The sequence below is a fragment of the Ornithodoros turicata genome, chromosome 1 (assembly GCF_037126465.1).
Source record: "Ornithodoros turicata isolate Travis chromosome 1, ASM3712646v1, whole genome shotgun sequence".
Classification (NCBI taxonomy): Eukaryota; Metazoa; Arthropoda; class Arachnida; order Ixodida; family Argasidae; genus Ornithodoros; species Ornithodoros turicata.
In genome coordinates, this window is record NC_088201.1 from 155,602,048 (window position 1) to 155,614,411 (window position 12,364).

A 12,364-nucleotide genomic window follows, 5' to 3' on the forward strand; every position below is an offset into this window, starting at 1 on the left:
AGTGCTGGCGGTTCTCCAGCGCAACACCCGTCCTCAGCCCCAGGCTCTCCCAGGACCCAGGACGCGAGTTGCCGATCGGAACCATCTATCGCTGCACCAATGCAAGACATTGTCGCCTCCCCAGCACACAGTGGAAGCCCACCGCAGTCCCCACCCCACCCACCCATCTCGCCTATCGCAAGCCCTCCATTTTATTCCTTAAGGGACTTGGACACCCCAGAAGAAAGTGAAACGACCCCGAGGGGAACGCGCAGCGATACCTTCATAATCTGGCTAATCTGCAGCATGATATGTGGCACCACCGTTATCCCAACGGGGCTACTCGTGATTCACTTCATGAGACGTCACGCTGGGCTTGCGAATGAGACGCCTGCGAGGGCATCGCCGTCATCATCTTTCGCTACCACCACGAAGATAGCGGAGTACTGGGAAGGTTTACCGTCGACGTGCCTTCGGAACGCCGTTATCTCAGACAACATCACCGGGGTGGCCGACTATAGCATCACGAGGGCCGACGTTACTGAGCCGAAAAAAGGCGTCTTCTTTTGTTGCATCTATAATAACAGCCGTTTCAGAAAACCGCAGCAACACGACTACCTGCCGAAGCACGTGCCATTCCACCTTTGTCCTTGTGTCGTCTACTGGTCCATGGGCATCGACGGAGGAAAACTGGTCAGCAGAGCCCCCGAGTTCGACAAGAGGTATGGCCTTGCTCAGCTCAGAACCCTGAAGCGAAGCTGGAACACTTTCCTCGTGACGGTAGGAGGGTACCCAGAGGATAGTTTTCAGTTCGCGAAGCTCGGGTGGAACAGAGTCTTGATGACTCGGCTTCCCTTGGACATCCTGGACACGCTGATCCACTACAGTCTCGACGGCGTCAACATACACTGGACGTTTCCCAACGACTCATGTGGACTTGCTAACGACAGCAACACGTTGACCGATCTACTGGATGGAATTAAGGCTATATTCGCCCTGAACCATCCCGCGAGACGCCGGTTCAGCATTACTCTCATGTTGCCTGGCACGCTGGCAGGGTCTGTCCGCTATTTCAACATTTCCCTCTTGAGACGGAGTGTGGACCACTTTTTCTTCGACACGAAGCTTCCGGTGCAGTTCTCTGGAGAATCGTTTGATCGTTGCAGTCCACTGTGGGATAATTTCGAAAAATATTGGAAGGAAATAGACGCCGCGGTGCAGGAGAAAGCGTGCTTCAGCTCCAGCGTGATGTTCCAAGCCTTCGTCGATATTGACCACAAACTGTTAATACCGCCGGCATCGAGGAACGTTCGGAGATGGGTACGTCCGGGCAAGATATCTAATGAGACTGGTAAACGGGCAGTGTACGAACTGTGCGGTAGGCGCCGAAAGTGGAAACCGTCTTCTCTGGGGAGTCTTGTGGGCTGCGACGTGTACCAGATGAAATACGGTGTGGCACACACCGCGCACGTCTTCGTGCCGTCCCGGGAGAACTACAAAAAGATGTTTAATCGAGGAAGATGCGTTCTCGTCTACGACGTTGACTTCGACGACATCAACGGGACATGCCGAGGAAAATTTCCTGGTACGACAGAAATGGGCCAAGACTCTGGGCTGCACAGGATCTGGGACGGCGTTTCCGATGTTACTCGTTCATAGGAGTGGAAACACGGAAAGACTCTGCTTTATTTCTTGCCCCCCTTTAGCAGTCGAAGTGAACTTGTCTCGTAACTGACGGGACGTAATGTATGACATTGCCAATATCTTTAAACGTCTGACATAAGCCACATATGAATGCGTAATAAACATATGAATAGACCTCTATTTGTAAACAAATGACGTCATAGTATCCGACAGCGCCACCAATTTGGTAGAGTTGAACTACGCTCCAAGCTGTGGGCGAACATGGTCGCGCTCGAAAGCCACGGTCTGGAGAGGATTACGATGGTCCCTCAAAGGAACGCCACCAGCCGTCTTACTTTTCTTTCAATAGGAGGCAGCGGACAAATGTCCATTCGTAGAACCCAGCCCTTCCCTTGCGATTTGTTTCCGTTTCAGTCTGTCTACCAACGTCATGATGACGTTTCTCGGGTAGAGGTCTATTCCTTGCGGGAGAGTCGATGTAGTAGCAGGTATATGTTGGCCCTTCTGTGCCGTCTCTTATATAATATTCCGACATATCAATTAAGCAGCACAAACCGGAACAAACAACGAAACAGGGCGAGCGCGTCTATCAACTGATTTTATTCACGGACAAAGCAACACTTAAATTGCGAGGATTCTGTAGATAGGTTGCGAAACATCCATAGGCCCCTGTGTTGAGGAATTAGTTGTTGAGGAATTAGTTGAGGAGTGTGTTGAGGAATTGATATTTTTATTAGCCGCTGAAATGATAAAAAAACTAAAAAATCCCTGATAGAGTTTTTCGGGCGCCAGCGCATTGGAAGACGCCCGAGTTTCGGTTTCACATTCAGCCTACAAAGTACTTCGATTAGCGGCGGCGAAAGATGGCCATCGCAATTCATCGCTTTCGCTTTGATCGCAGTATTCATGGCATTTGTGTAAAATAGTTCATCCGCTGCCTGACGTCGGACGCATTGCTCCTTGTGCAAATTGCCAACGCCAGTAAAAGGGGTAGATAACAACACGGAGGGGACGACTCTGCCGAAGCTACACGTCACCGTCTGGGAAGCAATCTCTCAACTGCACTTAGTACCACCGCCGTCTTGATTGTTTCGAACACTGTGTTCGTGCACTTTGCATCATAGTTAGGGCCCGCAATTTTAGGCATCTGCCTATAAATGCTTAGAAAGGCCTAAACGTGGCATTTGCGGCGTTGTCTGCCTTCTGATCGACTCTATTGAGTTGTTGTCTTTTTTAACATTGTTAGGTGCCACAACAACCTTTTTTAGATGCTGATTTTTACGTGCTCAATTAATCTTTTAAATCATTCAGTGCTTCCACACGGCAAAGGTCCTGGAACAGCTGGTCGCACCAGTTCCACCTACGTTTCCATTTTCTTTCTTACTATTTCTGTTCCATTTTATTTCTAGATGTGAAAGTGCGTGTGCACCTTTCAGGCTCATGCTGAGTGCTGCATTTTTTCTAGTCGTTTCTGCGTGTTGGCGCTTTGTGTCCCCTTCTTTTTTTTCGTTTGGTTTTCTTCACAACCTCGGTTTGTTACAGGAGCTTCATGTTCATTTGATCAAAAGATTATGCCTTCATTGGCCTTTCGAGATATTCGAGGGCGGAGAGCTAAAAGTATTATGCTGCATAGCGTGGTTCTAGGTTACCTCAGCATTCGTGTACCAGAAGTCAAAGCTTGTACACTACCGTAGCCTTTAAACGAGCCAGTTTTCCTGGATGGAGCATTCTGCAACGCCAAAACAAAAGAGCGTACCAGATTGACGTGCCTATTTTTAATTTTCTTGCCTATTTTTGGTGTTTTTGAGGGCCTAAATGCCGGTATATTTTTATCGTTTTTAGTGCCTAAATTTCCGGGCCCTAATCACAACTTTGCACTGCGATGCTGAATGCCTTTGAAACATACCAGGATTAAATGTCCTTCACGGGTCTTCAGAGCTTTATATGTAAACGATACAATGCTTGCATCAAGTAACCGTAGTGGCACGGCACCTTGGCACGGGTAGACTTTGGGCCGACTTTCATTGTGAGCAATGGCACCCAGTATACACAGGTCAATAAAGACGTTACAGGTTGTAGTAACAGTATCTTTATTAATTTAATATTTTCTTCGAATTTTCGAAAACAAAAACACACACTTAAAAATGAACTTCTGATTTTGTGCCGTATATAATGAACACAAAATAGGCTCCGCCTCTCGTTTTCAACAAATCGGGGGCGAGAACGTTGTCAATCGGGATGATGAAGTTCATTTTTAAGAGTGCACGAAAGAAACCTGCATTTTTTTTTTCCGAGGCTGAAATTTTCCGCCAATTTTACATCTCTATCAGACATAGGCCTTGATGAAGACCGTCAGCGCCCTTCATCTATTGTGGGGACTGCTACGATTGTAAACAAACGACGTCAGATATGACGTCATCGGCAGTGCATAATTAGCCCTGGTGCGTCTGCTTGCGCGTGTGTTCCTTGCGTTTGATTTATTTCCCATACGATAACAAACAGCTGGAACACATTCCAAAGCCGTTGACTCACGAGCCAAAATGAAACTTTCGTTTTTCTGACCATAATATAAACTATCACCCGGTGCGCCAATACCAGTCGAGAACGGTGGAAGCACTGGTCCAGGTTGCGTCGTTTGTTTGTTTGTTTGTTTTTCTGTAAAGAAAAAAAAAACGAGGAGAAATTGAACTGGTCTCCCGACTTGTTCTGCTACTCCTAACATTAGTAATTCCAACCCCCCACCCCCAAAAACTGCTTGTCAGGTGCTCCACTCGCAAGTTCGCTATTCACTAGTCACATGTTCACTACAAGTCCACTATTCACATGTTCACTAGAAGCCCACTACTCACAATTATCCCATGGTGACGCAGAGAATTCTGAAAGGTTGTGTCCATCCACAGCTCTGAACACATTTCGAAAGTGCCGCCAAGGCAGCATCACCTTGTGTTCGGAGTTCAAAATCCCATAACACCTTCACTATTGAAGACCCTGCTGTCTAGTCGAGGAAGTGTAGCTTTCAATGTAGCTCTTTGAGATGCATGCCTAGTGCAGTGCATTATAATATGCTCACTATCCTCCACAGTTGCACAAACCGAACAATTCGATGAGTCGGCTCTTCCAACTTTTTGAAGAAAATGACGGCCGTAAGGCACATTCAACCAACACCGGTGTAAAAACGTCTGAACAGAGCGCGGTGACCTAGACGGAACAAGGTTAAGTCGTGTTAGCAACTGGTTTACTGACACATTGCACTTCGTAATGCACATAGGTATCACACGCGTTGAAACACTTAGCAACAGGACATCCTATAATGACAACAGAAATCACGATGGTTAATTAAGGTCCATTTCTCTCCCAGTACTAAATGTACACGAGTTATTAGCCATTTTAATGTTTCTGATAACAGGTCATAATGGGTCCGTTGCGCAAACAGTACAGCGTTCCATTAACGTAAAAACCCGAGACTGGGGGACAAAAAAACGACAACCCGGACAAGGTCTGAAGGTTGCTTGCTTCTTAGCCATTTTTTCAAGGTCTGAAGGTTGTCGTTTTTTTTTTTTTTTGTCCCCCAGTCTCGGGTTTTTATGTTATGGATCCATCACCAGCTCGCTTGCTACCTCTCTATCCTCCCGTTAGGGCAGTGTTGGTGCACACCTGATCCCTACTGGCACCAACGCAGACGTCATGGCTGGTCTCGCCATGGTGAAAGCGTTTTTCGTAGTGCCCGCTCCGGGCAATATATTCCGCTCTCCTGTTCATATACCTGTTAAAGGAACCATAAAATCATTCTCACGAATTACGAGAACTCTGTCACCAAACAGTTCTTACGATCCCTCGCTATGATAAACACGACTACACTCTTAGAAATGAACTTCACCACATAGCACGCTCCTAGCCAATCATCACCCCGAATGACAACGTCCTCGCCCCTGATTTGCTGAAAACGGGAGGAGGAGCCTATTTTGTGCCATTATGCACGGCACAAAATAGGCTCCTCCTCCCGTTTTCAACAAATCTAAGGCGAGAACGTTGTCATTCGGGGTGATGGTTGGCTAGGAGCGTGCTACGTGGTGAAGTTCATTTTTAAGAGTGTACTTCTAAACCTATTAGGTATACACTGCACACTTAAAAATGAACTTCACCGCATAGCACGCTCCTAGCCAACCACCATCTCGAATGACACCGTTATCTGCCCTGATTTGTTGGAAACGGGAGGCGTAGGCCAATTTTGTGACGGAACAATAGCAGGGCGCGGCCGCCCGATCCATGGTGATGCTGCTTCTCAAAGAGCTCGCCGTGGTGGGCCTCACCGAGGTGGGCAACTTCACGACTCACGCTCTGGGCCTCATACAGCCCTTCAACGCAGTGTTACATGATCTACATTCAGTCCTCACAGCCAATTGCGGACAATCGAGCCGCCCACACCCTGCAGGACCACGTGGTGTATGGTTTCGGTTTGTACAGTAACCACGCTCTCGTATAGTATTTGTCGCGTTATACACAAACTGTCTGCGACGGAGGAAGAGATGCACGAAGCGTCGGGGGAACCTCCCATTCTTAGCAGCTCCAATAACGCCACCGACAAAGACATTTTTTTTTTTTTTACGAAGGATTGGACGATTTCCGTCACCGCCAGATCCGGAATCTGCTAGTCCTGGTACAACATGCCCACAATCAATACATTACACTTTCGGTAGGCGTCAGTGCCAATGATGAAATACGAGCTTAATTCCGAGTGAAATCAAAACGTATTTCATAACGAAGTTTGCAGGCCTGATTACAATTTTTACAACTTTCTTGCGAAAAACCGTCCGCCAATGGGAAACATCACCTGTGTTTGACGTCATTGCCTAGTGGCGTTAGCTAGTTTGCCTCTCAGCCAGTCGTAACAGCCGCCGTTGACGGCCGTGTTTAATATCAAATATCCTCGCTGTTTGAACGATTTTCAACTTCATATTCCACAGGGTGAATTCTTTAGCGCAGAAGGAACAAATTGAAAATGATCACAGCTTGTCAAATATAGTTTCATCGTCCCTTTGAATAGAGATATGAGCCTCGCTTCCTTGCGTTCACATTTCAGCAAAACCGTGGTACCAACTGCGTATTGCAACCCAATGATACAGGTATGGTGAGCTAGAATGACTGGTGTGCTGAACGGCACCTGCAAACGTTTCGTCAAGCCGACGAACCTGCCGATAGGTGGCCTAGAGTCACTAAATAGGGGTACAGAGTATCGCATTCCTTTTCCGTGCCAGAGCCGCCGTTCGGTGTTCGCGATTGGGCCGATCTTGTCACGTGGTTTCTCCTTCCCAGAACGCGCTGTCCATGTTGAGTCGCCTCCATCCAAAACCGATTTTCTCGCTTGCGAGCTGGCTCGACTGCGGGCTGTTCTCCGGCGGGGAAAGGGGAGATTGATGTCTAATTGCTAGGCGACACAGCCGTCCCGGACCCAAGATGGCGGGCTCGCTCGCCGGCGTGGCTCAGTGTCGCTACTCTACTTCCTATTTAGTGACTCTAAGGTGGCCTAGCCTACAGAGAGGCTCGGCTCGCTGCTGCTTCTCGCGCATTCATGGCCACGTGGACGATGAGCAAGGCGTACCTGGGAGCTTCCGGGAGTACCCGTGATGGGCTAAAATGGAGCAGTCCACCGCAAATAGGCGGGAAAAGAAAAAAAAGTGCGCGTGCTGATGTGTCACGATGCACAGATATGATTACGACAGACGTGCGAACAGTTCGTATACGGGGTGTTTCACGAAAGTCCCCCGGTTGAATAATTCGTAAACAGGTGGCTCCATTGAAGAAATTTCTTTTTGGTAAAGATCATTGGGACGTCGGCCATGAACTGAGTAGTGAGCGACTCATTTGCGTACACTCACTAATTAAATAAACATCCTAACTCTTAAATTTTACTTCAAACCCTTACGGAACCTGTGTTTTGCACATCCGGACCTTCAGCGAAATATATTACAAGAAAAAAAAAACGCGTCGACAATTAGTGATTTTTTCCGAATAATGAATCGGTTTCGGTTTACATATTGCTTGCGCGGAGCAGTACACCAATGCGCTCTTTGGATCAGCTATCCGGCTGTCAATTGTGTGTTCGTCCGCCTGGTTCACGCACGGGGGCGACGGATGGTTAGGAACAGCTACAAGAGACGCTTTGGTATTCCTTCTCAAAGCGACTGGTAAATAGAGCTGGCGGTTTTGTCCTTCTGTACTTGAGATAGTGTGCTCTTGTTATGGATAATAACGAATCCGCCGCGAGCGCTGTGAACTGGTGGGGAACACTCTTAAATATTAAATACAGCACATGGCACTCTCCTAGCCAACCATCATCACGAATGACAACGTTCTCGCCCGATTTGTTGAAAACGGCAGGCGGAGCTTTTTTTCTTCTCTCTTTTGTGCTTATGTACGGCATAATTGGTACAAAAAAGGCGTACGCCTCCCATTTTCATCAAATCAAGGGAGAGAACGTTGTCATTCGGGATGATGGTTGGGAAGTGCTAGGATCGTGCTATGCCGTGAAGTTCATTTTTAAGAGCATAGAGAACGAGAAGGAACACCAAGGCATCTCCTGCGGTCTTGCGGCTGTCCTTTATCTTCCGTCACCACTGTGTGTCAACCAGGCGGACGAACACGAAATTGACAGCCGGATAGCTGATCCAAAGAGTGCATTGGTGCACTGCACCGTGCAAGAAATATGTAAACCGAAACCAATTAATTACACAGAAAAATCACGAAGTGTCGACGCGTTTTTGTACGCGATGCGTAAAACAGAGGTTCCGTAAGCGTGCTAAATAAAATTTAAAAGTTAGGATGTTTATTTCATTAGCGTATTTTGCGTATGCAAATGTGCCGCTCACTACTCGGATCATGGCCGATGTCCCAAGCTTCTTTACCAAAAAGAAATTGCTTTGATAGAGCCACCTGTTCTAGAATTATTCAGCCGGGAGACCTTCGTGAAACACACGGTATATGCGGAACACATCGGCAACGGAGCAGGTCGCAAACCGTGCCATGTTGCTCAATGGAGAATCTTTTGGGGCAATTTTTTTACTCCTGCTTCAGCAAAGGTACATTCAACGCATGCCTCGCTTCGGCCAATGGAACAGTTTTTGCCCCTTGCCTGTGCAAAGCTTTGGCCCAGCTCTCCCAGTTGAACGCGCCATTAGAAGACACGACCCTGAATGTGGGGTAAACACACGGAGAAGAAATTTGGGAGGGCTCAGTCTTAGCCGTAGTGTTTTACATGACAACGTCACGGTCTCCGATTCCTTTGCGGGATTTTAGTGAAAAAATACAAGTCTTTATACACTTATTCATTCAATTTATTTATCATTATTATCAGTGGGTAAGGACTCGCTTTGCGCGCCAGCAGTCAAATTTGCCTCCACCGCTGATATTCTAACGGAGCTCCCGTAGCTCTCTCGATCGTTCGGTGCGGTATTTGGGAGCTTCATGGGGTCCTCTTGTGCCGTTTCCTTCGATTTTGATCATATTTTAGCTTCATACGCCGAGATTCTGGTAAAAGTTTTTGATGTTTCAACTTTGCAAATTTGTAAAGCTTGGGAAATTGTCGTTGAGGCCGATATAAGCCACAGGTAGAACCTCTCCAGCTCTTTCCAACGACACTTCGATCTTCGTTCTAGCTTCACGTGTTCGCGCGATAGACTGCCCGCAAGGTACGCGTGCCCCTATATTTCTCTCTCTCCCGCAGGCGCCAGCAACCGCTGCAATGACGTTGTTAGCTAGAATCTTACACTTGTAAGCTATCTGGATTTAGCCAGTTGGTTGCTGTCGGTTTATTACTCACCGAGGTATAGCGTCATGAAATTCGGCATAATTTCGTTGCATCGTAAATTTTGACCTGGCCAGCAAACCGAAGTGACAGACGCTTTCACGTAAGAAAAAAAAAAGAGAAAGAAAAACTGGCGTTTATATATATATATATATATATATACTGGGATGCTCTGCGCTTCTTCCGTCCGTGTTGAAGATGTGAGGGGATTTATGACCCAAAGCCTGTATTCACACGAGCTCCATCTTCACCGGAAGATTGTACGAGTAGTAGAACACAAAACAAAAACTGCTCACGAAGCCGAAGTTCACGAGCTCATGGCACGAGCTACTTAGCAGACGACACTCAGCAGACGACACCGTCAGCGTCTTTTCCTGTCTTCTGCTACGGAATATCTTATGGCCCGAACGGACCTATGGGACGTGCCAGTATGTTCTGCTTTCCTCGAGTGGCATATTACAGTAAAAAATGCGTTAGGCTAACGTGATCCTTAGGTAAACTGCACTCGACCACTGCCTTCAACGGAGGAGAGCGTTCATGGTACAAGGCGGGAAGTGAAGCACATCAGAACTATGTACTATGAACTGTAAACTATAATGGAGTTCTTCACCAGCTTGCCTGCATATACGCGATCTTGTCAGAACTATGCTACACTCGACAGTTCCACTGGAACATTGCAAATGAACAAAAACGTTTGTGAAAGATATGTAGATATGTGGTGGTGGTGGTGGTGGTGATGGTGAAAGGGCTTGCCGTATTTATGTGGTCAAAGCCATGTGCGACGGCTGGCGTCCCAATTGTCATCGACAACGCACGAAATATTGACGACGACGACGACGGCATTCTACTAGAACAGTTTTCATCTACATTATCTCGCCTTTTTCCTTTGTCGAATGCAATTCCCCAGCAAATAATGCAGTCCGCAAGTCCCGCTGCTGTATCTACGTCGCCATCCCCGGGATACTCCACAACAAAGCGACGATTAAGTTTCCATACGGAAAAACCTACAGGCAGCCCAACAGCGAACTATGAAAGAAGTTTTCATGCCGAACCATCTCTCCCTGCGTCAATGCAAGACACTGAGGCCTCCAAGGGATACTCTACAAGCAGACAAGGAGTAAGTTTCCATACGGAAAAACCTACAGGCAGCCCTACAGCAAACTATGAAAGAAGTTTTCAACTCGAACCATCTCTCCCTGCGTCAATGCAAGACATTGTGTCCTCCCCCGCACACAGTGGAAACCAGCCGCGGTCCCCGCCGTTCCCCGCGTCGCCCAGCTCACCTATCGCAAGCCCTCCGTTTTATTCTTTAAGGGACTTGGACACTCCCGAAGAATCCGAAGTGAATCCAACACGAGCGCGCTCAGGCACTTTTGTAATTTTGTTACTAATCAGTCTTATGGCTAGCAGCTTGGTGCTCCCCATTGGATTGGTCTTGCTTCACTTCATGAGAGGCAGCGCTAGGGTTCAGCTTTTGAACGAGACGTCAACGAGGTCCTCATCTTCCCTCGCTACCACTACCAAGATTCCGGAATATTGGCAAGGTTTACCGTCGACCTGCTTGCAGAGCGCCGTCGTCTCCGACAACATCTCCGGCGTGGTCGACACTAGCGTCACGAGGGCGGACACTAGTAGGCTAACAAGCGACGTCGTGTTCTGCTGCATATACAATGTCAGCCGGTTCAGAAAACCTAAAGGGTACGACTACTTACCTAGGTTCGTTCCATTCCACCTATGCCCGTGCCTCGTCTACTGGTCGCTGGGGATCGACGGAGGAAGACTTGTGAGCAGAGCCCCCGAGTTCGATAAAAAGTATGGGCTTCGACGCCTCGGGGCACTGAAGCGGACATGGAACACGGTTCTTCTGACAGTGGGAGGCTTTCCAGAAGACAGCTTTCAATTCGCGAGGCTAGGATGGAACACCGTTTTGACAACATTGTTGTCTCTGGACATCCTGGACACGTTGCTTCGTTACAAACTCGACGGCGTCAACATACACTGGACCTTTCCTTCCGATTCCTGCGGACGTCCAGACGACGGCGACACGCTCCTTCATCTGCTTAATCGAGTTAAAGAACTCTTTCACCTTAACTCTCGCGTTGGACGAAAGTTCCAAATAACTCTCATGGTACCCGGGACGCTGTCGGAAGCAAGTAGATATTTCGACATCGGACTTCTTCGAGATAGCGTAGACTTCTTTTTCTTCGACACCAAGGTCCCTTCTTTCTTCACTGACGACATCGGTCTGAGATGTACTGGGGCGCGCCAGCGTTTTCGAGACAATTGGCTCGCTATATCGAGCACTGCGAATGGCAAGGCCTGCTTCAGTGCTACAGTGATGTTTCAAGCCAGTATTTGGAGCGGGTCACTAAGCCCGCTGAAAGCGGAAGAGATATCCAATCAGACCGGCCTGATAGCGGTCTACGAGCTATGTGCGCAGCAAGATTTCGAGCCAAATCGGCAAGGTGAGGAGGGGAAAGAATGCGAGGTGTACGAAATAATGGGACGAGAACGCCCTGTGATTCGCCGCTTTTTTGTGGAGTCCAAACTGTCCTACATCGAGAAATTTGGCCTGGCAAGATGCGTCGTAGTCTATGATATTGATTTCGATGATTTTCGATCTTCGTGCCTTGAGCAGGACTTTGGGCTGCGCAGGATTTGGAAGGCGGTTCTTGCGGCCGACAGTTCTAAGCAGCCACCTAAATAGTGACGTGCACGTATGGTTGAGACACTGCCCGCTGGTGATCTTGAGGCGATTCCCAAAATATTCGTCTCTACCCTGGTGGGTCGTCATACGATTAGTATTCAAAACGGCTTTCCTGCTTTCCTCATTGAATTGTTCACTTGTCAGTGGAAGTATCCATACTACACTAAAATAATAAATGTATATGTTCTTAATGATACGCGTGCTGGTATAATGTGTCATCTGCATAAGGTATA

At 47.8% G+C, this 12,364-nt stretch overlaps 1 protein-coding gene across 1 annotated transcript; it reads left to right on the top strand.

Annotated features, from left to right (window-relative positions):
• Positions 1-10,628: 10,628 nt before the first annotated feature.
• Positions 10,629-12,131, top strand: LOC135388008 (endochitinase-like). Its single transcript, XM_064617281.1, has one exon. The coding sequence runs from the start codon at positions 10,629-10,631 to the stop codon at positions 12,129-12,131; it is 1,503 nt and encodes a 500-aa protein (XP_064473351.1).
• Positions 12,132-12,364: the final 233 nt, after the last annotated feature.

Coding starts and splice junctions, on each gene's coding strand:
- LOC135388008 (XM_064617281.1), top strand. CDS start 10,629: ATGCAAGACATTGTGTCCTCCCCCGCACACAGTGGAAACCAGCCGCGG.